Source organism: Jatropha curcas, chromosome 9, assembly GCF_041381405.1.
Source record: "Jatropha curcas cultivar XTBG-Jc1 chromosome 9, XTBG_Jcur_1.0, whole genome shotgun sequence".
NCBI lineage: Eukaryota > Viridiplantae > Streptophyta > Magnoliopsida > Malpighiales > Euphorbiaceae > Jatropha > Jatropha curcas.
The window spans coordinates 18,947,304-18,975,136 of NC_143159.1; the positions used below are offsets into that span (position 1 = coordinate 18,947,304).

Here is a 27,833-nt window from a genome sequence, read left to right on the forward strand (position 1 = left end):
CCATTTGTTTTTTGCGAACGACAGTCTCCTATTTTTTAATGCAGATGTGTCTGACTGCACCCACTTGAAGACTTGTCTGGAAAAATATGAACAAGCATCAGGCAAAACTATTAACTTCCAGAAATCCTCCATCGCATTCAACAAGAACAGTAGCTAGGCGATGAGATGTATTTGAGAGATGCTGGGGGTGGTAGAGACAAGCAATCTAGGCCATTACCTGGGTTTGCAATCAATGGTGGAGCATAATAAGGGTGATGCCTTTGCATTCTTAAAAGAGAAGATATGGAGAAGAATGCAAAGTTGGAAAAAGAAGCTGTTATCACGAGTCGGAAAAGAAATCTTGCTAAAGCCGATAATTTAGGCCATACCCACCTACATAATGAGTATCTTTCTGCTTCCAAAGACTCTTTGTGATGAGTTATAATGGCTTATGAATAATTTCTGGTGAGGTAGCACTTCACAGAACTCAAGAGGCATTCATTGGCGGAGCTGGGATAGATTGTGTGCTCCGAAATTAATAGGGGCTATGAATTTTCACTGTTTATATGACTTTAACTGGCTCTCTTAGGTACGCAAGTATGGCGATTGGTGAACAATGGGGATTCTTTGGTGGCAAGACTGTATAAGGCGCGCTATTACCCCTACTCATCAATTTTCAGCTCTAATCTTGGCTCTAATCCCAGCTATATCTGGAGTAGTATCAGAAAAGCTCTTCCTTTACTTCATTCAGGCATGATAAAATGAGTGGGTATCGGTGTTACTATAGACATATGGTCAAACCCATGGCTCCCAGAACCTTCATAGCCCGGGTCAGCTCTTCTCTTCCTATTGACTGTTCTCATCATTTTGTCAACTCTCTTATCCAAGCGAATGGAGTTTCTTGGAGGGAAGATATCAGTAAGAGTCTATTTGAGGAGCGGGATCGCATGTTAATAGTAAAAATCCCATTGAGCTTTGTGCAAAAGGATGATTCTTAGTACTAGAGTAGAGAGAAGCATGGACGATACACAGTGTAAAGTGCCTACAGGAAACACACTGCAGCTTTCTTTTCGAGTGCCCCTAAAATCTTTATTCCTTTTTGGAATAACCTGTGATCATTAAAAATACCCCCTCCCCCTAAAGTTAAGAATCTAGTACGGAGTATAGTTAACGACTTCATACCAGTCGGGGATGCTCTTATTTGTCGGGGAATGGAATTGGACATCCTGTGCCCTGTATGCAAGTCTACCACAGGAACATCCATATACATCTTATAATGCCCTTTTGCACAAGAGTATTGGGATCGCATGGTGGGAAATTCTTTGGTGGCGTTGGACATACAGACCATAGCATGTGTGAAGGACCAGCTATCTGTGGTGTTGCTTGGCTCTATTGTAGAAAAGAGCCAAATTGTTTGTTTGACTTTGTGGGTGATTTAGAATCACAAGAACGAGTTCCTATGGTAAGGTGTAGATTCACCTACTGTAATGCTGTTGCACAATGTATCCACTTGGTTTCATGCTTGGCAGTCAGTACAGGCCAAGCAAACGGTGTTAAGCGCTCCTCATCAAGGGTCCACGGTATGGACTAAGCCTTTGCAAGGCTCTCTCAAGTGCAACTATGGTGCTGCTGTTAGCTAATCTTCCTCTGTAGTAGGAGTAGGCTAGGTTTTGCGAGACACCACAGGGGAAATGAGGGATGCATGTCAAATATCTCTGCATGGTGGCTTAGACCCTCAAACTACAGAGGCTATTTACTTTCGCGAAGCGTTGAGTTGGACAAAAGAGAAAGGGTACAGTAACATTCAGTTTAAGATAGACTCCTTAGTGTTAACTCAAGCTATTCATCGTTCACAGGAGGAGTTATCTCATTTTGGTTGTGTGGTTGCCGATTGTAAGAGTATAATGAAACGTATGTAGAATTGTTCTATTGTGTTCATTAGAAGATCAGCAAACAGAGTTGTCCATTTTTTAGCAACTTATGCACATGCTATGTCTGGTCTAAAGGAGTGGGATCATATCCCTCCTAATTTCATTTTATTGCTTTACTTGATGATTCCTTCAAAAAAAACAAAAAAAAGAAAAAACTTCTGTAGCTTATTGATACTGATTCAATAGTCACTAAATTACTGGTTGAACCAGCCAGATTATCCAAATTTTATCTAAAAGGAGATTTGGAGTTGGACCAACACAATTTGACTTTTTCTTATTTTACTGGCTACTGGATCTTAAAACACTAGAATCAGTAAATTTTCATCTCAATATTTTCTCATTCATCTCAAAATATAAATCGTTTTTGGATTGATTATTTTATTTTAAAATATAAATTATTTTCGGTATTTTAAGAGTACTGAATGATGTTTTTCAAATGTTATCTATTCATGTTGGAGACAATATCTACCTTTACAAGTTACTCTTTGTTTTGAGATAAAGGATAATTGAGTCAAATTATCCTTGCTTTTATTATAATTTAGGAGAATGAATTATCTCATGCAAAAATTTTAAACGATTTATGTTTGGAACACACACGTATCTCTAAAATAATTGAAATAAAGATAAAAACGAGGTCGGGGATTTTTGGTGTCATGTGAGCAATTGAGGAAAGGAAGATTGGTTGAACAAACATGATGTTTGATGTACAATTTCCCAATCAAACTTTTTGTTTCATGAAACGAGTACCAATTTTAGAAAATATCCTCCTAAATTTTTTCAAGAACTTGATTACTTGCTGGTAAGAATAATTACCAAATTAGGTAATAAAATAACAAAAATAATAAAGAATGATGATTTTACAATTAATTAGTAGCTACATATATACCATGGATATGTAAATATTTTTTATTTAATGAGTAATATTGGTGAGTTCATACAGTCAACTTGTAAAAATTTTTTATCTTAAGTTCACGAGTCCAACCAAAAAAAAGATAATATAAGAAATATAGGATTTTCAATTCAGTATATAATTATCTAAATAATTTAAATTTTTATTTATAATAATAATAATAATAATGAAACAACCCGAATTTTTATTTTCAAAAATTTTCCAATTAAATTTAATGAACCGACAGCCTGTAAATTAATATTAATATTTTAGTGCGAATACTGTGAGAAACCGGATCGAAAACCGAATGAAAAAGCTGAAAACCAGTTAAAAATCGATGATTTGGACCGAATCGAATCGAACCGAACCGGTTCGACCCAAAGCATCTAGAAAATTCCTTTTTTTTTATATATCCAACGCTGCACCTTCATTTCTCACCCACCATTTCTGCGCCACCTCCAGCCCACCACCGCACCACCACCACCTCCTCCTTTCTTCCTTTTCTTCTTTCTTTCTTTCTTTTCTTTTCTTTTCTTTTCTTTTCTTCTTCCCTGCGTCTATCTCTGTGTGACTGGCGAGAGACAGCAGATCCACTGCACGCCACCCAGCCCTCGCCGCCTCTCTACACACCGCCAGTCGACCTCCGGCCACCAGCCCCATTTCCGGTTAATCGAATTCCGGCAACAATATATGAGGTATAATTTAGTTTTAGTGAATGAAATTAATTGTTTGTAGGTAATTTATTTAGTTAAGTTAGTGTTCTTGAATTTATTTAGTTAATTGATTTAGTTTAGTTAGTTTAATTTTAATAATTTTAGTCGATTTAGTTAATGTTAGTAATATTAATTAATTAAATTAATTTTATTATTTGAAGTTAATTAATTTAGTAATATTAGTTAATGAAATTAATTTTATTACTTGTAGTCAATTAGTTTAGTTAAGTTAATGTTAGTAATGCTAGTTAATTAAATTAATTTTATTATTTGTAGTTAAGTAATTTGGTTAATTTAATTTGATAATTGTGAGTAATTAACAGTTTTATAATTTTAGTATTGATTTAATTAAAGTAGTTTAAATATAATGTTATTGTAATGTATAATTTGGATTGTGTGGTGATGTTGAGATTGGAGGAGGATGGGAAAATGTTGTTTGATTAATTGCCCGACGGATGGGCCGTATGGATTGAATATTTGTGAAATTGTTGATATTTTAATAGGTAGATAGTCCAATTTTTAAGGGAGATGCTGCCGAAATTTCGGTAGAAAAATAAAAATAAATTTGGTATACAAATAAAATAAATTTCGGTAGAAGAAAATAAATAAACTAGAGTTAGATAAAATAAAATAAAATAGAATAAAATAATAATAATAAGAATAAAAGTTATGTCAGAAAAGAAATTTAATGTAGAGAATAATTAAGTATAAAAAGTAAGAATAGGAAATAAAAATTATTAAAGGTAAATAAATATTTTATCTGATATAATTATTTTCTGGTGTCACTCTTTAAATTTCTTAGATCGCTCGGGTCCATCTAGTGCTCCTCCAGGACAGAATCAAAGCTAGAATTTCGCTTTCCACCACTGTGAGTAATAATAAATAATGCATATCAACATGCATTTGCATAGCATTTTTTTTACAAACCTTATATATATACATATATATATATTTATATTAAAGCTCATATTTATTTTATGTTGCATAATTGTATATTTTGATGTATTTGGTGCAGTACATTGAAAGAATTGTTTGAATAATTGTGTTGTGCATATATTGTGATTTGTTTGTGTGGAATTGGGATGAAGTGGGTCACCATGGGACTGTGAGACCGTACCGTTATATGGATCCAATATAATTACTGTTAGCCGGGTAAATGGGAGATCGGCGCCCCCGTGTGCACCTACTGCTATGATCTGTATGATATGGAAAACCACAAGTTGGTTTCTTTATTGGGCGCACCTGATAATCTAGATTTGATCGCAGCCCGCAGGGTGGCCTCCTGTTGTGAGCGCCTGATGATCTAGATTTGATGGAGACGACCGGGTTACCTCCTGTTGGTATGAAAAAGAAAAGAGAGAATGGAAAAACAATGAGAGGGCTGGTCAAGTGAGGATTAGACCGGTCGGCCAGTATGGGGGATCGACTCCCTGGTGCACATGTGAGAGGATGAGCCATGTGGGAGGACGGCTCATCGGGGGTTCGGTGACTCCACTGACTAATTTCCACGTGATGTGATTATTTGAAGGTGATATTGTTTGTGGGTGCTGATGTAATGTCATATGGTTGACTGTTGTGTGTTCATTCAGTATACTAGGGTGCATTTTGCTTGACTGTATGTGGTGTGTATTATTTATTATTATTCACTGAGTTGCAAAACTCACCCCCTTCTCTCCAAACTTCCCAGGTACTAGGAAGCAGTTGATCGGACTGAAGCTCTGCAATCTTCTCCGCAGAGTTATAAATGTAAACTTTATATTCTTGATATTTAATTTTGAATGTATAAATTATTCTTTTATCAGATTTTTTTTGGACTCCGCAGTTATAGGGCTGTGTATTTAAATTGGGCCTTATTGTTAGCACTACGCTATAAATTAATTATTGTGCAATTAACTGTAGGTAAACTAGTAAGCCCTTATTGTAATTATGAGTTATTGTGAATAGGCCCTGGTTAAATTTTATGTATTATTTGATATTGGGCCAGATGTTTGAAAATTTTATAAAACTTATATCTTAAGTCATATGGGCTTACTGTTTTGTTGAAATTAGGAGAATCATGTAGACAGATTGAATAATTTAGGCTTACTACGGGCCTCGGGGGCCTTAAGCTTACCTGGGCCCTAGTGCCGGTCCGGCCCACGGAAACGGGTCGTGACAAAGGTGGTATCAGAGCAAAAGTTCATAAGTCTAGATGTAACTGTGGAGTAATTCCTGTCATGTCTTGACATAGTCTTTCTTGCTTTCCTCTTCAGCGTTGTTCGCAGTCAGGTTAAAGTCAAGTTGTTTAATAATTAAAATTTGTATCCTTGTCCTCTAGAGATGTGATTTAGACTAGAATCCTTCTATGGAATAAATAATATTCATATATAATCTAAGTAGGTAAGAAGATAAGTTATATAGGATTAATAAGTTGAAGTTAGATGATGAAAGTGTGCTATTTTTATTTAATACGTGTTGAATATGGAATACATATATAAAAATGCAGGAATGTGTGTATATGTGTGCCTGCGGAATTGAGAATGAGTTGCTAATTATTTATTAAGAGAACTAAATGGTTCGGATTTAAGGACATTAGAATCTATTTAAGTGGTGCCTTGAATTAATATATGTATTTGGTGATATTTACATGATGTTGGTTGGTGGAATTTATTATAATTATTGAGATAAATATTTTTCTGGATGGAATGGATATACATGATTTTTATAAGGTTTGAATATTGAAGGATTTGGTGTGATTTGATATGATAATGGTGATGAGTATTTTTCATAAAGAATAATATTGGTGGAATTATTATATGAAGTAAGTTTTATTTATGAATAATCCCTGCTTGGTAGAGCAAAGTGTATTGTTGTATTCATCAACTATTTTTTTTAGGGTGTGAATATAGCGAATAATATAAATTATTGTGGTTAAAAGAAAAGTAAATCGCGATTTTTAGTAAGAGATAAATTACTCTAATCTTTATGTACTTAGTGGTGGATATTGTGTGGCTTGTGGAATCTTATGGTTTATCTAATGGTATTTAGTCTTTTGATGTTTAAAATTTGATGTTTAAAATAATTGTTGCACACTCGATGGTATGTAAAGTACAAACAATGATTTTTATTTAATGGGAGATTCTATGATCCGAGGAACAATTCTATAAGGGAATTAAGGTAATTATGTTATGTAAATAGTGGGGCATGATGATTAAGTGTATTGATGAATGACATCGGACCTGGAGAGATAATTACCCAATTATTGAATTGATATAATACTAATGAATTAGATAAGTAAGGATGGATCTAGTCCTGTTATTGTATGGATATTAAGAAGAATCAATTACAGAAACGTGATGAGTATAAATTAGTATGATTTAAATGAGGATAATTATTATTTGGAGTTTGATAAATTTGGGTCATTGTTATTAAAATTGAAAAAAAAAATAGGAGTGATGATGTATTAGGGGATTTAAGATAAGGATTTCTATATTTTGGGATTTCATGAGTGTAGAAAAATTGTGGTTTACAATTCATGAAAGAGTTAAGGATCCATGTGTGATATAATTAAGATCCTAGTACATGTAAGATGTTTAATAAGCCAGACTAAGCTTATGGATCAAGTATAATAAAATAAAAGTAAAAGATAGCAAAGGAAATTAGTGGTTTTGGGATTGAAATGCTATTATATTAGGTGATAACTATAATGGGAAAATTATAGCTTGAATAGTAATTTTATGCTGTAAATAAATTTAAGATTTATGAAAATTTAGAAAGTTAAGATGCTTTAGAATAAGTAGATAAGAATATGTAGTTAGACAAAAAGAAGTGAAATATTATTAAAGGTAGAATGATGGAACATGTATACTATGAAGGTAGGAAAATGGCTTTGAGGTTTAAAATAATTATCACTGTCGGTGAGAATTCTAATAGAATATTAAATAAATAATGGATGATGTTATAACCAAACTTATGAGTTGAGTTAATCGGTCTTTGCGAGGTGAATTTTGAGAATTTAATGGATCATAAATAGTAAATTTAGAATCTAAAAAGAGATCAAATATAGGAAGCTATTGAATGTCTTGTGATAAACAAATAGATAACTGAGTCGAGGGTTGTAATCCCGATGACAAAAGAACTTAGTACTTATATTCAGAAAGAAAGATAGATTTCCTGCTTGAGAGAAAGAGATAAGAAAATTTTGACTTCTGTAATTTGATAAGTGTATTATGTTTTATCAGTTATATTAATTGAACCCATATGTTGAGCTTATAAATGTATCATGTACAAGTGATATGTGTTATTAATAGTAATAACTGGGAATAAGAGTTGATAAAAGGTCATGGGATATAGCTTGAGATGACAATGAATGTGAATAAATGTAACTTGTTGGTGGAAAGTACATACATAAGGACTTTCTATTACTTAGTGCATATTTTGAAAGTTACTTATTTTATTGAATGGAGAAGAAAAGTTAACATTTATGACCCTAGTAGAACATAAAGGTATTTGGAATATTGGCATTTAGTAACAAACTAGCTGAGTTTTAATTTACTATTCGTTTAGAACAGTGAAACTTGGTATAAGAAATAAATAGGTGAATTTGGGATAGTTTTAACAATTTTAGTGAAGAGACTACATGCCAATATTTGAAGACTGATAATATAAGTTGTAAGATTATTGGATGTGATAGACTTGGAGAAAAGGAATAACCCAATGATATTATTATCTGAATATTCATAGGTATTCATGGGATTAAGAATAAACATAAAACAAGGATATAGGTAATTAAGAGTTGGATTATAGGTTTAACATCCTTAATCTCTTACTTAACTAGAGCAAAAAAAAAAAAAAAAAAAAAAGGGCACTACTTGTTTAGGATTCGTGATTTCTAGATACATAAACTTAGGTTTAAAACATTGATTAAAGACAGAAGAAATAAGCTTGTAGTAGTGGCAATAATTTATTCTCTTTAATTGGAAATGATTTAAATAGCACTTATGTGACATCCTACCGAGTCGAGTCTTAGCATAGAGTTGAGTAGTTGAGTTGAGTCGAGTTGCACCAAACCCGGTTGGGGTAGAATGGGTTTATAAGTGGAGTTACTTGATTGAGAGAAAAGATCAAGCTTGGGTATTAAGTGATAGCCTTTTGCTAATTGAGGTACCAGTTAAGAAGTTTTACATAAAATCCCTTGATTTTTGATGGCCTACCCGTGATTATCACTTCACTTTCCCATTTTCATCTTTATCTTCATCTTCTTCATTTTCTTCCTTTCCTCTTCCACCTTCCTTTCAATTTTAATGGTAGTTAAGCCTTAACTTCAATTTTTCTTCTATCCAAGTAAGTAAACCTTCTTGAAGTTCATAATTGAATCATTTGGTGCTATTATTTTAGAATTTATAAGAATTCTTATTTATAGGTGAAGGGAGTTCTAAGAGTGTAGAAAAAAGAAGTTAAAGAAGAACTCAAGCTTTTTGGCGTAAAGGTTTGATATCTCTTTTCCTTTACCATTTTCTTTGTATGAGAATTGTGTGGTGTGTTGCTAATGAGACAATATTGCTTCATGTTGAGTGGGAGGTCTGGTAATGGTGAGAAACAGGGGAGAACAGGGGAGGTATTGAATAAATGAAGTGAATATTGAGTTTATGCTGAAACAGGGCTTGCTGGAAATTTTACCAGTAACTTCATCTTGATTTTGACCCCATTTATTGATGGAATTAGGAAGTGTCATAGAAGAGTTATTTGTTCCTCTATGTGTTAGCTTTACATGGGTTTTTGAATCATCCAAATCGTAGTTGTATATTGAGATATATGACCAAAAGAGTACAGACAGTGCAGGCTGGAAAACGCGAAGCGCGCGCGCGAATCGCATGACGAGCTCGCGTTGCCTTCTCGCGCTCGCGATTTTCAAATGCGCGCTCGCGACTTTCACCTAAAACTCTCTGACTCTTATTTGGCACATCTCGCGCTCGCGACTTTCAAGTGCGCGCTCGCGACTTGTGCTCGCAAACTCTCTGACTCTCATTTGGCACATCTCGCGCTCGCGACTTTCAAGTGCGCGCTCGCGACTTGTGCTCGCAAACTCTCTGTCTCTCATTTGGCACTTCTCGCGCTCGCGACTTTCAAGTGCGCGCTCGCGTACTTGGCCCTTGGCCTGTAAGCGCTAGCGACCTTCATCGCGCGCTCGCGCATTTGGCCTGGGAACTCACTGTCTCTCATTTGGCACATCTACGCGCTCGCGACTTTGAAGTACGCGCTCGCGACTTGTGTTTTATGCACTTTTGGACTTCTTTTTCAATGCAATTGTATTCCTTTGCTTCACTTATATGCCTCTAATCATCTTAATACCAAAATACAACATTAGAACATGTATCAAAACAACATTCAAGCATGCAAATGATGTGAAATCAAATAAACATTATGAATTATGAAGTTATGAACTATTAATATGATGTTGTGTTATATTATTTACAATACCAACATTATGCTCCATTGAGGTTAGGTAGAAACCATGTAGATAAGGCTATGTTGCGACATAGGATAGCAGATCTGCACCTCATACAGCTTGATACTCCAGCTACAGGCCGTTGAGTGGATATGATTATATATGGGCCATAGCAGCCAAGCATACAGTATTCATCCAGTTTCATACAGTTTTTCTTATCACTTCGGTTTCACTATAACCTTATGGAGCCATACAGATATCTTGACATAACATTTCATGAATTATACAGTATTATAAACAGTACAAAAGATAATCAATGTATCAAGAAAGTATCATGATGTGTGTGCTTATATGTGCCATATGTGTTTACATGGTTCTTTCTATACATGTATGTGTTTAATTGTTTCTTTATCTGTTGAGATATCCACTGAGCTTTATTTGCTCAGCGAGTTACCTGTTTAACTCGCAGGTTTTGAGATTGGACCGTAGAGAGTCAGCTTACAACTGCTGCAGTTCATCTGTAGAAGACTCAGTCTTCAGGGTAGCTACTCATTTGGATGTGTATCTTTTGTCTATCCTTTTCATGGCATGTACAGGGCATACAGTTGGGCCCATTTCATTTTGACACTAGTATCATGTTTTGTAAAAATAAATTACATTATTTTTGTATACTACATCAGCATGCTATTATATTCAACATACATTATGATTTCAGCATGTCAGGCCATACAGTCAACCAGTTTGTAACGTCTCGACTCGGTTTATTCGGGTTTACGGGTGGACCGGGAAGGGATGTTACAACTTAATGGCAAAATTTGATAATAATCGAAAACTTTCTTGAGTTGGCAGCAATCATCTTATTTAATTATGAACAACTTCAATGATTATGAGGGCAAATATATGGAATTGGAATTGATGGAAAATGGATTGAGTCGGCATGTAGGTTTTGAATTTTAAAATAAGGAGTCCAAATTGGGATAGTAGTAAATTTGATTGAATATGTGGATTCTTGTATCAGTAAGATTAAATACTTGATTTGTGTATGAGCTTCTTATGGAATGATGATCATTGCCTATAATAGCTAGTGAGAGATAAATGAGGCGATACATCGATGTAGGACACATGATATATAGCTAATGAGTTAATAACCCTTACTTAGCAGAGGTTATGAAGGACTTAAATTCTTACGCGTAAAGGTGAATACTAGTGTCGAATCTGTGCCTTGGGTTATGAATAGTTTATTTTATTTGACGACTTGTAGATATAATACAACTCAAATTTAAATTAACTATAGTGATAAGGTAGATATCTAACTGTTCATCAGAACAAGTATTCTCCTGAGTGTGAATGTCATAACTTTTAGCAGTTGCAGCATTATGTGAGAAGCACAACCACCATTGTAGTAAACAACTGTTGCATCGTAGTTTCTTGTTAGCTTTAAAATTCGAGGACGAATTTTTTTTTAAGGGAGGAAGACTGAAACAACCCGAATTTTTATTTTCAAAAATTTTCCAATTAAATTTAATGAACCGACAGCCTGTAAATTAATATTAATATTTTAGTGCGAATACTGTGAGAAACCGGATCGAAAATCGATTGAAAAAGCTGAAAACCAGTTAAAAATCGATGATTTGGGCTGAATCGAATCGAACCGAACCGGTTTGACCCAAAACATCTAGAAAATTCCTTTTTTTATATATATCCAACGCTGCACCTTCATTTCTCACCCACCATTTCTGCGCCACCTCCAGCCCACCACCGCACCACCACCACCTCCTCCTTTCTTCCTTTTCTTCTTTCTTTCTTTCTTTCTTTTCTTTTCTTTTCTTTTCTTTTCTTCTTCCCTGCGTCTATCTCTGTGTGACTGGCGAGAGACAGCAGATCCACTGCACGCCACCCAGCCCTCACCGCCTCTCTCCACACCGCCAGTCGACCTCCGGCCACCAGCCCCATTTCCGGTTAATCGAATTCCGGCAACAATATATGAGGTATAATTTAGTTTTAGTGAATGAAATTAATTGTTTGTAGGTAATTTATTTAGTTAAGTTAGTGTTCTTGAATTTATTTAGTTAATTGATTTAGTTTAGTTAGTTTAATTTTAATAATTTTAGTCGATTTAGTTAATGTTAGTAATATTAGTTAATTAAATTAATTTTATTATTTGAAGTTAATTAATTTAGTAATATTAGTTAATGAAATTAATTTTATTACTTGTAGTCAATTAGTTTAGTTAAGTTAATGTTAGTAATGCTAGTTAATTAAATTAATTTTATTATTTGTAGTTAAGTAATTTGGTTAATTTAATTTGATAATTGTGAGTAGTTAACAGTTTTATAATTTTAGTATTGATTTAATTAAAGTAGTTTAAATATAATGTTATTGTAATGTATAATTTGGATTGTGTGGTGATGTTGAGATTGGAGGAGAATGGGAAAATGTTGTTTGATTAATTGCCCGACGGATGGGCCGTATGGATTGAATATTTGTGAAATTATTGATATTTTAATAGGTAGATAGTCAAATTTTTAAGGGAGATGATGCCGAAATTTCGGTAGAAAAATAAAAATAAATTTGGTATAAAAATAAAATAAATTTCGGTAGAAGAAAATAAATAAACTAGAGTTAGATAAAATAAAATAAAATAGAATAAAATAATAATAAGAATAAGAATAAGAATAAAAGTTATGTCAAAAAAGAAATTTAATGTAGAGAATAATTAAGTATAAAAAGTAAGAATAGGAAATAAAAATTATTAAAGGTAAATAAATATTTTATCTGATATAATTATTTTCTGGTGTCATTCTTTAAATTTCTTAGATCGCTCGGGTCCATCTAGTGCTCCTCCAGGACAGAATCAAAGCTAGAATTTCGCTTTCCACCACACTCTGAGTAATAATAAATAATGCATATCAACATGCATTTGCATAGCATTTTTTTTACAAACCTTATATATATACATATATATATTTTTATATTAAAGCTCATATTTATTTTATGTTGCATAATTGTATATTTTGATGTATTTAGTGCAGTACATTGAAAGAATTGTTTGAATAATTGTGTTGTGCATATATTGTGATTTGTTTGTGTGGAATTGGGATGAAGTGGGTCACCATGGGACTGTGAGACCGTACCGTTATATGGATCCAATATGATTACTGTTAGCCGGGTAAATGGGAGATCGGCGCCCCCGTGTGCACCTACTGCTATGATCTGTGTGATATGGAAAACCACAGGTTGGTTTCTTTATTGGGCGCACCTGATAATCTAGATTTGATCGCAGCCCGCAGGGTGGCCTCTTGTTGTGAGCGCCTGATGATCTAGATTTGATGGAGACGACCGGGTTACCTCCTGTTGGTATGAAAAAGAAAAGAGAGAATGGAAAAACAATGAGAGGGCTGGTCAAGTGAGGATTAGACCGGTCGGCCAGTATGGGGGATCGGCTCCCTGGTGCACATGTGAGAGGATGAGCCATGTGGGAGGACGGCTCATCGGGGGTTCGGTGACTCCACTGACTAATTTCCACGTGATGTGATTATTTGAAGGTGATATTGTTTGTGGGTGCTGATGTAATGTCATATGGTTGACTGTTGTGTGTTCATTCAGTATACTAGGGTGCATTTTGCTTGACTGTATGTGGTGTGTATTATTTATTATTATTCACTGAGTTGCAAAACTCACCCCCTTCTCTCCAAACCTCCCAGGTACTAGGAAGCAGTTGATCCGACTGAAGCTCTACAATCTTCCCCGCAGAGTTATAAATGTAAACTTTATATTCTTGATATTTAATTTTGAATGTATAAATTATTCTTTTATCAGATTTTTTTTGGACTCCGCAGTTATAGGGCTGTGTATTTAAATTGGGCCTTATTGTTAGCACTACGCTATAAATTAATTATTGTGCAATTAACTGTAGGTAAACTAGTAAGCCCTTATTGTAATTATGAGTTATTGTGAATAGGCCCTGGTTAAATTTTATGTATTATTTGATATTGGGCCAGATGTTTGAAAATTTTATAAAACTTATATCTTAAGTCATATGGGCTTACTGTTTTGTTGAAATTAGGAGAATCATGTAGACAGATTGAATAATTTAGGCTTACTACGGGCCTCGGGGGCCTTAAGCTTACCTGGGCCCTAGTGCCGGTCCGGCCCACGGAAACGGGTCGTGACAAATAATAATAATAATAATTTTATCATCTTATTTATTCGGACGCCCGATGCTGACTGAACCGAATTTAACTGAATTAATTTTTTTCTACATGTTTTAGCCAAATTAATTTTGATCATTAACCGAACGAGTTAAAGAAAATAAAAACTTAATTAACCGATCAAATTTAACTGAAATTTATTATTAACCGACTTTAATCGAAATTATTAATCACTATTTAATCAAGATAAAAATTGAAATATTTTATTTTTTAATTTTATTATCTACTTAATCAAAATGATGTAGTTTTAAAAGTCGATTAATTTGGTTAAATTAACTTTTAATCAATCACAGAAATTTTAATTTTCTTTAACCGAATATTTATCACCGAACCAAATTAATTGAATTAATCAAATTAACCGAATTGGCTGACCGAATGCTCACCCCATTTAGATTCATCAAATTAATAAAAACACTTGTAGTTGAGTGGATTCGAACTTAATAACTCCCACTCTAACTAGCTCTCACCTAATTGATAATAATAATTTTATTAAATGGAGTTGAATTTCAGGTCTTTTTTTTTTTTTTTTTGAAGGAATTGCAGGTCTTATTTAGAATTCTATATTAAGTTCAATATACTAAAAATAGTAGGCCCCTAAATAATACTTCTAAGTTTATAATACTTATAACTGTTTTAAATAAAATGTAACTATCTTGGCAATTCATTTTTAGATATTTTAATCCCATATATAACAATTGGTCGTCAAATAAATCTAAAATTTTTAAAATATAAATCAAATCAAATTAAATAAAATATAAAAATCAATTAAATTTATTTAATTCAATTCGATTAATTCACTTTTTACTATTTTTAATTGGATTTGAATTTATTTGTTAAGCTAAACGAAAAAACAAGAATGAAAAATTTTTTTATTTGAAACTTAAATTGAAAAAATTAAATCAAAACAAACTAATTCAATTCGAAGAAATAGATTGCATGTCCAAAAAATAATTTATTTCTATCTGAAGGTGTGAAGTGGAGACACATATGCGAAAAAGAAAAAAGAAATTCAGACAATAAAACCAAACAAGAATTTCCAAATAATTTCAATAAAGAATCAATGATAGTATGTTTTTAGGACAAACAAAAAGAAATACGTAAATATTGTCAAAAGAGTAAATTTAGCACCCCACGTTATTAGCATCTAAAAGCTCCTTCTCCAAAATCGTTACTTAACCAGAAAACATATAAATTTAATTTTTTCTTTTTGATTTATGTGCCAAAAGAAAAGTCTTCTTTTGCCAGTTCTAATGTCTCCCTCCTCATCAAAGCTGGTCTCCTGTCTTCTCCTCTTCTTGCTCTAGGGTTTATAATTTCAAAAAATAAGAAAAACCCAAATTTTATTACAGATTTAATTTCTTTATCAAGTCTTTGTTTGTAATTTGTGTTTTTTGAAAGCAAACTGAAACAAAAAATGGGTCCAATTGCAAAGAATGATTGCTGCCATTATTGATGAGCTATGCAAAAACAGAGAATTTGATTTAGTTGTTAGAGTTTGATGGCATCGGCGAGGAATCTGATCGGAGAAACGGGAGGCAACCGGCCAACGACAATGAGAGACGAAGAAAAGGCGAAAGAGGATGATTCGCCTTCCGCTAAGAAGCCCAAGTTGGAGAAGTTTCCTTTTACAAGATGGGAATTCGCTGCCGCTTTTGGTGTCTTTTTTGTCTTCTCCACCGGTTTATTCTGCAGCTACTTGACAATGCCCACTTCTGTTTACTCCAATCTTAAGTTGCCTCGCACCGTTTCAGATCTTCGCTTGCTCAAGTATGCTTTTTTCTCCGTCTTCTTTTATTTTTTTTAATATCAATTTTTTGGGAAGAAAAATGGGTTTGTTTGGCTTTTTGACTTGTGAAATGGCAGGCTGAGATGTGGATCTTCTTGCCTTAGTTTTCTTGTGGGATTTGTGGAATATTTAGTTTTGATTGTTGGGTGCTTTTATTTAAGGTTGTGATATGTGAAGTTTCAACTGAAATACTGGTTGAAAGATAATTTGTTTGGAACATATTTTCTTGGATTCTCTTCTGGGTTATGCCGAAAATATGTTGGTTTACATGAAGGGTTGACCATACCATCAGGGGTTATGGTAAAATATGGGACCGAGCATGGAAGATATTTTGCATTAGAGTTCAAGTACTGAGAATGAGGATTTTGCTAATAATCACATGAGAAAGTACTTCTGTGGTTGCTTTGTTGAGATTTAGAATTGGATTTGATTACTCTGTCCTTCTGGGTTTTATGTTTACTGACTTTAACTTTAGGATTTTAGTGAAAAAGGGTAAGCATATGTTATTTTCAGGAAGAAATCTTCAACATTTTGTGATGTATTGTCATTGGGTGAAATGGTACTGTGTTTGGTGATCTCGAGAGTACCTAACTGTTAGAAATTTGTATTATTTTCTGAAACAATAGCTTATGATAGGTCGTAGTTGAGTTTTGGATAGAAGTTGCAATTAACTTCTGTACAGAAACATATGCATTGAGTGGTGATGGTTACATGGTTTAGGATTAAGGCTTAGTTGTTGTTTTTTTGTTTCTTAGGAAGGTTATTTTTATTAGCCTGAAATTGGAGGCCTGTTGAATTCTTAAGTTCACCTAGATATCTAATGCGATGCCTGTATGTGCACTGGTTTTAGTTTTGACCTTCTGAGTGGGTGGGGCACATGAAAAAATTCTTCCTTCTGTAGTTTTTTTTTTGTTTTTTTATAAAATCATTCAACTGTTTAATAACAAATTATTTTGACTATTAGTTCATTTATATTCTTATTCCAACTGCATTCTGCTTTCTCCTGAACAAACATTTCTCTCTATTTGTTCAGAGACAATCTTGCAACCTATGCAAAAGATTACCCTGCACAGTTCATCCTGGGTTACTGCTCTACTTATATCTTCATGCAGACTTTTATGATTCCTGGAACAATTTTCATGTCATTGCTTGCTGGAGCTCTTTTTGGAGTTATTAGAGGGCTTCTCTTAGTTGTCTTCAATGCCACAGCTGGAGCCTCTTCTTGCTTTTTCTTGTCCAAGCTGATTGGCAGGCCTATAGTTAATTGGTTGTGGCCTGATAAATTGAGGGTTTTTCAATCTGAGGTATTATTTCCTCCTCAAGTCTTTTACATTAACAAACTTTACTGAAGTGATTCTCTTCTATGTGTTTCTATTGATCATACCAATATATATTAATGCTGATTTATGTCTAATTAAATTCAGATAGCAAAGCGCAGGGAAAAGTTGCTGAATTACATGCTCTTTCTGAGAGTAACTCCAACATTGCCCAACCTTTTCATCAATTTGGCATCTCCAATTGTTGACATACCATTTCATGTTTTCTTTTTGGCTACTTTTCTTGGACTTATTCCAGCCTCCTACATTACTGTCAGGGTAAGCATCTATCTGTATCGAAATAAGTTCACTTCTCCTTTGAATGTTTTCCATTTCTTTCCATTTGGATGTTTTGGTGGTTGCTGAATCTCTTTGAATTATGTTTGTTTTTTCAAAAGTAATGTTGCAACTCTGATGTTATTGTGGAATTATCGTTTGCTCCATATTTCACATGTGCGCTTATATAAAAATTTAGTCAATGATTATTATTTTATATGTTCGTTTATTTGTGACCAAACTTTTGGTGCATCTCATAGTTCATTTTGTTGGAGATTTGAATTAAGAGTGTTCAGTTACGAGTGGCATTAGAAAATTCCTTGCACATCTAATATTAGATATTTGATAGGTACAGTTTGTTTACTTCCTATTCATGTTAGTATGACATTACAAATATATTTTAAGATCCACTTGATAGTGATTTCTATGAATTAAAATCCATTTTCTTGAGTTTGTCGTGGACTTTACCATATAAGATGACGAACTGTTTCATTACCTGCTATAATGAATGCTATTAATAAAAGGTAAACCCAAGTAATGAAACCTCCTAAGAAATATCCTATTTGTAGCAATTATATTTGTGGAGAATTGAAAATAAAATCCAATTCTTGGATTGATGTTCATGCTCCTTCATCTTATAGGTCTTTTCATTTATATGATCTGCTAAAATTTCTCTTTTATTTGAGGTGCAGATTTGTTGTTTTGGTTTAGAGTATATCTATTTTCATTTTGTCCTTTTTTCTAAAAGTGTGCCCCTGATAATTGGATTTCATGTTTATTTGGAACTTAAGAGTTTATATATGTGTTCTCTCGTTTCTTATTTTCCTGCATGAAGGAAAAAGTTCAGCTACGTGTAATATATCATATTCAAGGACCATATTAAGCATTCAGAGTAATGTACTAAGCTTTTTCACTACCGAGTGTATACTTTGCACACTTTATAGTTCTATTGGTCAAATAGATTCCTGGAAACAAATAAATAACTTGGTTTTCTTATTTAATAAGTCTTTCATTTTTTCCTTGGACAGTTGAAATACAAGGGCTTCGTGTAAACTATGAGAAAAGCGTGACAATTGACATTCTATACTTAATAAATTGTGTGCTTAGATCCTCACATGCTCAGAGCTACTTTTGCACAGAGACATTAGTTGCATCTCGATATTTTACATTGTCTTAATGCTCAGTCAATCTTGAATTTTTTATTCTGTCGTGTGTAAAAGAAATTAGCTGTGTGATTTAGTTGATTTCTTGTGTTCATTATTTTTGACATCGGGGCCAAGTTGGTGGAAGTGTTAGAGCTTGACTAGAAGCATTCCATACCAGTGCTTTTAATGGCAATAGTTAACAGCACTTTGGAAAGATTTCCTTAATCACATGGATGATTACTTGATAAAGCTCAGCATTTGTGACATGGGCACACATAAATATTTATTCAAAGGGTTGGATAGTTTGTTCGGTTTTGTTAATTAATTCATTTGCTTTATTCTGCGTGTCATTTTACTAATAATTACACTGTTGTTGCTGTTGCTACCATATTATCATCAGGCTGGTCTTGCTCTTGGGGATCTAAAGTCAGTCAAGGATCTTTATGATTTTAAAACTCTGTCTGTGCTCTTCCTCATTGGCTCCATCATTATATTCCCCACTCTCCTAAAAAGAAAACGAATATACGAGTAAAGTTCCTGTTGGTGAGACCTCTCTTATCCGGCAGCGTAAGGAAAGATCTCTCGACCTTTAAGTTAATTAAAGGATCTGAGGAAGAATAGAACCAAAGCAGTATTCTGCCAACGGTCTGTTGTGATACCCACGGGTTGATTACTTCTCCCATGTGACCCACAAATGAAAATAGATATAAAAAGTCTTTTTTTCTCTCTTTCTTTTTTGCTAGTATAACATATTTATTCAATGATCTCCCAATATGGATTATTTAGATAGTTGGGAGCCAGAACCAGAAATCCTCTAGGAAGATTTCTTAATACTCTTTTTTGACAGCATTGCTAGATGGTGTTGCTGTCAATATCTTGTAACAACTATAGTGTTGTATTATTCAAATAACAGCATTAATACCTTCTGTTTCCTTTTGGATTCAGCTAATTTGTTTATCTGAATGACTACTGTTGCTGTGAATTGTCTTATTTGATGAGTTGGAATGGCTTATACAACTGTTACTCTTTGAATGAATACATAAATTCATTCCTAAACTTTATAACTTTAACCTTCTAGCACTTTGAACTTTACAATTTTAATCTTGTAGCACTCTGAACTTTGCGGATGACTTATCATGCAAGTGCACTCACATTCGTTAATTTTAGTAACATTACACACCTTTAAAGTTTAAAGTATTGACTTGATATATATTTGGTATGACTTTTAGAACAATAATTTTTCGCACATTTCAACTTTTTAATTAGTGTTTAATTAATTTAATTTTACAAATTAAAGTTTTCAATAAAATCATATTAAAATTAAAGTGTTTAATAGGTTAATTTTATAAATTAAAGTGTTTAATGTATTAAAATAAAACTTGAAAATATAACAAAGTTAAGTTTTAAGAGTGAATTTATCCATTCAGCAGTTACTCTTTTCTATTTTATCTCCAACAACTCTATTTGTTGTCTAGATAATCTGCAAATCCCGTCTCAGATGATCTTTATTTTGTTTGTGAATTCTCTTTTTTTGGCACCAAATATATGTATATACGTATACTGTTGGAGGACATTATTGTTTTATAACAGTAATGATGACTAAATAAATACCCAGCTTGTGTCTTTTTCTTTTTCTAATTTTCGTTTCAAAGGAAGACAATAAATCAATAGAACAAAATGGCAATTCATTAATTTATAGAGACCAAGAATACAACAATAACTAAGCTTACCACCGAACAGACCACAAATACCCTACAAGTAAAATTCTTCTGCACCTAATTTTCACAGTTTATCATTAGAATCCTTAATTAAATCTAAAACACTGCCACTATATAAAGGAAATTACATACAAAATGAAAAGAGAAACTTCCAAAAATATTGAATGGGATCTTTAAGTAGACTCCAAAAACTCCCTGAAGAATCTTTTAAGAGTCAAGTGTGACTGCTGGATAGTCTTGATAGCCTGTAATGCCTGTGATCCTTATTCGCGAATTTGGCTGCATAAAAGTTGTAACCATGTAAAAATATCAAAAAGGAGATTTCATCCATAATGAGACTAGACAAAAGAAACAAATGTGTAGATCTTGTTTCATGTAATTTGCACTATCAATCTTTTCAAGATATACAGAGGCCATCATCTGGTATAGAAAGCATTTCAAAGGAACAAGATTCCCCCTCTTTGTCAGGGTCAAGGAACGACCGTCTATCATCATTCTTTTTACCAAGTGAAAAGAACTTATGCGCAAAGGGATAACCACAAAGACTTGTTCAAATTCACATATCAAAAGTATTGTCCATTTTACAAGGCAACTGAAATACACTCATCGACTTGTGAAAACTTTTTTTGTTGAAGCTACTAGGCCAGTAAAATGCCATCACTTCAAAAAGTAATGATAACAGCAAAAATAATGATACCTGTCGGTGGCCAATATTTCTCCGATAGTTTTTCTTCTTCTTATACTTGAAGACAACAACTTTGGGATTTAATCCCTGCAACAGGAATACATGAGAGCCAAGTAAAGACATGACAAAAATGAAATTGAAAGCAATTAGCAAGAAATAATTCAAGACAAGTAGTGAATACCTGCTCTTCGACTAAAGCATGAACAACAGCATTAGTTACCACAGGTTTTCCAATGTAGGTGCTCGTTCTTGTTCCAACAAGTAACACCTTGTTCAAAGTGACCTACACAAGAACCCACAAGCTAAACATTTTCATTGAGGAAATTGCAAGTTGAGTAAAAACTGGGAGGACTTTCTGATTAGAAAATGGCATGATCACAAATATCATTATTCTGTGAACCTTAACACGGCAACATCAAGTTTAAAAATAATAATATTAGTAATAGAAATAAGAACTACAAGAAATAAAATTTGTGTAACATTGATCAACTGAAAAGTCGATCAGGCTTCACTCTCTTTTCTCTGTCTGTCTTTGTGGTTCACAAAGGTAGAATGAGAATTACTGTGAATTTCAGCATTTTGGAGCCAGCCTTTGCTGCTAATGGAAGGGCATGGACTAGTAATGTAAGTGGATTCTCAAGTAGAATTTAGAATTAGACCTGTCCCAAATCATTTTCACATGAAAACAGTGCCCTCAAGATGCAAACCATCACATTTTGTGGTTGCATGCCCAAGACTGTTAGCACAATATCAAAAAATGCCCCCTAATCCTTGAAGCTGATGTCACACCTTTTAAATATCATTATGATGGTGTTTTTTAATCTCATACCTTGATCTACAGGAAGGCTAGTTGAGTTCAAATTTTATCTGTTATTTCTTTAACAAATAAACAGGGAATTTTAAGGAAAAGTAGTGGCTCAAATAATTTTTTCTTCCAATAGCAACAGGAAGAAAAAAAGTTCTATTAAAAAGAAAAGTAGGCATCATATATGTACAAAGTTGAAGGAAACTAGGATATTACTAATAGACTATGAAGACAAAAACCATGTCATACTTTAGCAAAAATACTGGTAAAAATCTCCCAAGTGAGTGTTGGCACTGGTCCCAGGTATAAATGAGCTAGAATTGAATGGTATACTTGGTACAGTATCACATAGAGACAGATGCACCATTATGTCTATGAATCTAACTTTTGTTAAATTTACCTCTTCTGAAGATGCAAATTTCTGAAGATGCAGAAGTGCAGGCCAAAGAAAATCTAATAAAACACATTGAGCTAGTAGCACGGAAATTGAGAAATATTTCATGATAATCAACTCATATTATTAGTTCTGATCAGTACCAACCTTTTGAAACAGAGTGCACACTCTTACCATATGTTTCCAATTAAGAAAAAAGCCCAAAAAATTCAAATCTCTTCAAGTTATCCAATACCTGGATTTCCCATCACCATAGACACAGAAAAAGATGACAGTTTTACATAGCATCATATCACTCAAGTGGAATACTTTTGATCATAGGTTCTTCAGTGCCTTTCTAGCCAATGATACATACTGCATCTACAAAAGCACATTCTAAATGGTACTTCATTTTCATGATGATCTGAAAAAACCATTCCTCTCCAAACAGCTTTTGTAAGTGCAATAAACCAACTATATGCACATAAAATGGCTGGTAGATGACCCTTCAGTCTTAGAATAACTTCCATCTTATAATTTACAGGAATAATCAGAATTATGGCATCAATAGAAGCAACATTCCAAGTAAAAGTGAAGACATTGTTACTACTATCGCAAATAGGATCTCCTTCACCAATCAAAAATAAACACCACCGCAACACAACAATTCTACTCCATGAGTATCATCAAAATTGCAAAAAGCATAACAATCTCTAATCAACACGCAAGCAAAAAAAAAAAAAAAAAAAAAGAAGTTGTACCTTATCATTGACATTTGCACCTTTCAGCCTTTGAACATAAATATATCGCCCTGGAATTACAATGTACTGACGGCCACCAATCTAAGCCAAAAAAAAAAACTTCAGAAAATATGTTATGCTTCGAATTCCATACAAGCAAAAATGAAATAACTTTATTCACCATAACGACAGCAAAAACGTCCTCGCCCTTGGGCTCTTCCTTGGTAACATCAACAATGGGACCGGGTTCGTTTTCGGGTTCAGGTTCAGGCCCAGATTCAGGTGCCTCAGCTTCGACCTCAAGGACGGGAGCTTCGGATTCAGAGGATTTTAAAGTGGGTAAAAATGAGAGTCTTGTAGAGAGGAAAGGAGGAGGAGAAGCAAGACTATGGGTTTTGAAGAGGGACACAGAGTTAGGCTTCGAGAGAGAAAGTGTTCTAGAAAAAAATTGCGGATTTTGATTATGAGATATCCTGCATTGAATTGTGAGAGAAGAGCAGAGAGAGAGAGTTGTAGAAGAGGAAGCCATTGTTGTGAAATGAGAGCAAGAGCTAAGAGCTCTGTCTTTCAAGATGGGCACTTTGGGCAATGGGCTTATCCTATCCCATTTTCTTTTAAATTACGTATAGGCCCTTATAATTTTATATAATAATAAGCGTAAATAAATTGTTTACTCATAATTATGATTTTGCCACTCTTATTCGGTAAATACAATGATTAGTCCTTACAACTTAAAATTCAACTTTGTTGGAATTAGGGATGGAAGTGGTGTGGGTATTTTAAGGTTTTCGCTCCGCTCTGATACGTTTAAATATAAGATGAATAATTATAAATAAATTTAGGATGGATATAAATAGTAAAATTACTACCCGTAATAGATACACATATAAATCTTTGAGTATCAATTACCTATTATATTAAACAAATTTGGCAGTTGGTACTTAAGAGTATGCTATCCATTATTAATAAAACTTTTATTTCAAACGAGTGATAACCTATCCATATATAGATACTTCAAACGGGTTTTGGACGGATATGGATAGTAAAAATTTAAATGAGTTTGAATATAAATACAAATATGAATATTTAAACGGGTTTGGAACATATATAGATAATAAAATTTTAAATTGACATGAATACGGTTAGCTTTAAATTCGTAGATACTCGCTCGCTTCCATCCTTAGTTCGAATATTTAGTTTTGTGTTCAAAGTTACCTTGTTACCTTTAGGTAAGTCACTAAAAAATTATTGAATAATAAATTTGAGAGACTAAATAGTAAAACTATATTTTTCTTATCTTTTATAAAAGATATAGAAAGTAAGAGATTTCGAGTTCGAGTCATCCCACTATAAAAGTTATCACTAATTTAGTCAATGGTATTCAAAGGGAAAAGCTACCCCTATTGTATAGTCCATAATATTATTCTAGTCAATTGAGCTTCTCATGCATCCAAAAAAAAAATATATATTATATTAAATGAAAGGCTTAACCATCATTACCTTGAACTTTTTTAACTGCGACTTCAACTTACATTAACCTTTGTACTCAAGGCACTTTGAATTTATTAATTTAATTGTAATTACATTTTAATTTACTTATAAATTAGGATACTTAAACTTATCAATTTGTTGTAATTACATCCTAAAATAAATTAAGGTTGAGATTTTGATTAAAATAATGTAAAAACGAACTCCATATTAATCCAAACATAGTTTAAATTTAAAATATACTGCTTGAATTGAAAGAGAGAATTAATCATTTTGTTTATTTTTTCCTTCAAATCAGTAACTCTCTCCTTCTAGGAAATTAAACAGAGATCAACGATAATAGCAAAAAAATCACCATATTCGTTATTATTGTGCTAGGAAGAATAACCTTAAATTAGTGTCAAATTCATAATTTTTGCACCTTAAGATTAGTTAAATTTTAAAATCAAAAGCCTATTCTTGATTTTCTTATTTATTATATGAATATTTGACTTTAATTATCTTGTTTATTGTTTGGAACTTTGGTTTAGCACTTATTTCTCTTCTAATTTAAAATGGGTGTTTTACATTGGCTTTTATCACCTTAATTTGCTTATGCAATTGTAGCCTAAAAATAAATTAAGGTGTAATTACAACTAAATTGATAAGTTCAAAATACTTAAAATATGAAGGTTGATTTACAGGCAAACGGTAACTATTTGAAAATTTTGGAAGTGAAATGAAATAACCAAATTTTTATTTTTAAAGATTTTTAATTTAAATTTAATAAACTGACAGCGTGGAAAATATATTTAGATATTTAAATGTGAATTAATAATTTATACAGTGATAAACCGAATCGAAAATCAATTAAAAATCGAAAAATTAAACAAAAATCAAGATTTGGGCCGAATCGAACCGAAATCGAACCGAATCAGCCCAAACCACTTCTAGAAGCCTCTCCCCTCTATATCCAGCGCAAACTTCACCCTCCCCTCGCCATTTTCTGCGCCACCTCCAGTCCACCACTGTCACTGCCACCACCGCGACGCCACCCCTGCTCTCTTCTTCTTCTTCTTCTTCTTTCTTTCCTTTTTTCTTTCTTTCTTTCCCTTTCTTCTTCCCTGCACCTGCGTTCGCATCACTGTCCAGCAGCTCCAGCAGCTCCAGTCGAGCGCCACCGCCGTTCTCACTGCCGCTCGTCACCGGAGCAGCTCTGTCGCTCGTCCCGCCTCGTCCTAGCTCACGCAGCGCCACCAGATCACACAGTCAGGCCCTCTGTCAGGTCTGTTGCCCCTACAGCAGCAGCACCAGCTTCAAGCCTCGCTGCCAGCCGCTCCTCTGCCTCTCTCCGCCTCTCTCCGCCACTGTTAGTGGATCCGGCCACAGGCAGTTACTGCCCTTCGATCCGGCACGCGTAAAAACTTCCGATCTAGCGAAAATTTGACAAAAGATTATATTTTGGGGTAATAAAATTAATGCTAATAATTTTAGTTACTTAAATTAATTTTATTATTGTAGTTAATTAGTTTAGTTAATTTAATTTAGTAATTGTGAGTGCTTAAATTAAGTTAATTTAATTTTCAGTATTGATTTATAATATAAATGTTGATACACTTAAAATCCTTTGATTAATTTATTGAGGAATTTTGATGATAATATCATGAATGGAATGAAATGAAGAATTGAGAATTAAAGGTAATGTTGATATTGATATTCGGATGGAGGATGAGAAAATTGAATTGATTGATTGCCCGATGGATGGGCTGTGTGGTTTAGAGTTATTAGATAAATTGTTGATATTTTAATAGGTGGAGAATCTAATTTTTAGGAGAGATGCTGCCGAAATTTCGGTAGAAAATAAAATGAATTTCGGTAGAAAATAAAATGAATTTCGGTAGCAAATAAAATTCATTATAGAAATTTAATTATTTATAGAGAATAGAAAATAATAGAAAATAAAATAGATTTCAGAAGAAAATAAATAAAATAGAGCTCGGTAGAGAAATAAAATTTATTACAGAAAAGAAATTAATATCGAGATTAGATTACGTAGAAAAATTAAGAGTATAAAATAAAATTCTAAGAGTGGTAAAGAAATACTTTATCTAATATAGTTACTTTTGTTTTGTGTCATTCTTAAATTTCTTAGATCGCCCGGGTCCATCTAGTGCTCCTCCAAGACAGAATCAAAGCTAGAACTTCGCTCTCCATCACTGTGAGTAATAATAAATAATGCAGATCAACATGCATTTGCATAGCATTTTTTTTACAAACCTTATTTATGGTATAATTGTATATTTGGATGGATTTGGTGTAATACGTTGAAAGAATTGTTTGATTACTTGTGCTGTGCATATACTGTGCCTTGTTTGTGTGGAATTGGGATGAAGTGGGTCACCATGGGTTTGTGAGACTGTTTCTGTTATATGGATCCTGATTCTGATTTCTATTATATTCTGATTCTGTTATATGGATCCTGATTCTGTTTCTGTTAGCCGGGTAAATGGGAGATCGGCGCCCCCGTGCACCTGATAATTCTGTTTATTCTGAAACCACAGGATGGCCGCTTGTTGTTGCGCACCTGAAAATCTAGATTTGATTGCAGCCCGCAGGGTGGCCTCCTGTCGTGAGCGCTTGATGATCTAGATTGGATGGAGACCACCGGGTTGCCTCCTGTTGGTATGAAAAAGAAAAGAGAGGATAGAAAAAACAATGAGAGGGCTGGTCAAGTGAGAATTAGACCGGTCGGCCAGTATGGGGGATCGGCTCCCTGGTGCACATGTGAGAGGATGAGCCATGTGGGAGGACGGCTCATCGGGGGTTCGGTGACTCCACTGACTAATTTCCACGTGATGTGATTATTTGAAGGTGATATTGTTTGTGGGTGCTGATGTGATGCCATATGATTGACTGTTGTGTGTTCATTCAGTATACTAGGGTGCATTTTGCTTGAGTGTATGTGGTGTATTATTTATTATTATTCACTGAGTTGCAAAACTCACCCCCCCAACAAACCTCTCAGGTACTAGGAAGCAGCGGATTCAACTGAAGCTCTGCACTCTTCTCAGCAGAGTTATAAATGTAAGCTTTATATTTCTGTTATTTAATTTTGGATGTATAAATTATTCTATTATCAGAATATTATTGAACTCCGCAGTTATAGGGTCGTGTATTTCCAATTGGGCCTTGCCGTATGCATTGTTTTATAAACGGTTGGTTGTATTATTAGACACAGGAGAATCAGTATGCCCATATTATGAACATGATTGATAATGACTAGGCCCAAACTAAATTTTATTGGAGATAATTAAAATTGGGCTGGATTGTATAACATTTATTTACATTTATATCTTAACTTGTATGGGCCTA

At 33.6% G+C, this 27,833-nt stretch overlaps 2 protein-coding genes and 1 long non-coding RNA gene across 3 annotated transcripts; 2 read left to right on the forward strand and 1 right to left on the reverse strand.

Moving 5' to 3' along the window:
- The first annotated feature begins 15,269 nt into the window (after window positions 1-15,269).
- On the forward strand, window positions 15,270-19,655 carry LOC105628896 (SNARE associated Golgi protein family). The gene is made up of 4 exons (XM_012210380.4): window positions 15,270-15,917; window positions 16,970-17,240; window positions 17,361-17,531; window positions 19,074-19,655. The coding sequence occupies exons 1-4, from the start codon at window positions 15,649-15,651 to the stop codon at window positions 19,203-19,205; spliced, it is 843 nt and encodes a 280-aa protein (XP_012065770.1). The 5' UTR covers window positions 15,270-15,648; the 3' UTR covers window positions 19,206-19,655.
- A 682-nt stretch (window positions 19,656-20,337) lies between these two features.
- RPL21C (Ribosomal protein L21) lies at window positions 20,338-23,582 on the reverse strand. The gene is made up of 5 exons (XM_012210378.4): window positions 23,176-23,582; window positions 23,016-23,096; window positions 21,258-21,359; window positions 21,089-21,163; window positions 20,338-20,670 (listed from the first exon to the last, which is right to left on the reverse strand). Exons 1-5 carry the CDS (start codon window positions 23,521-23,523, stop codon window positions 20,599-20,601), a joined length of 678 nt encoding a protein of 225 aa, XP_012065768.1. The 5' UTR covers window positions 23,524-23,582; the 3' UTR covers window positions 20,338-20,598.
- Window positions 23,583-25,482: 1,900 nt separating this feature from the next.
- LOC149493738 (uncharacterized) lies at window positions 25,483-27,643 on the forward strand. Its single transcript, XR_016322662.1, has 3 exons — window positions 25,483-25,927; window positions 26,614-26,679; window positions 27,487-27,643. It is a non-coding gene; the product is annotated as an uncharacterized LOC149493738 (long non-coding RNA).
- Window positions 27,644-27,833: the final 190 nt, after the last annotated feature.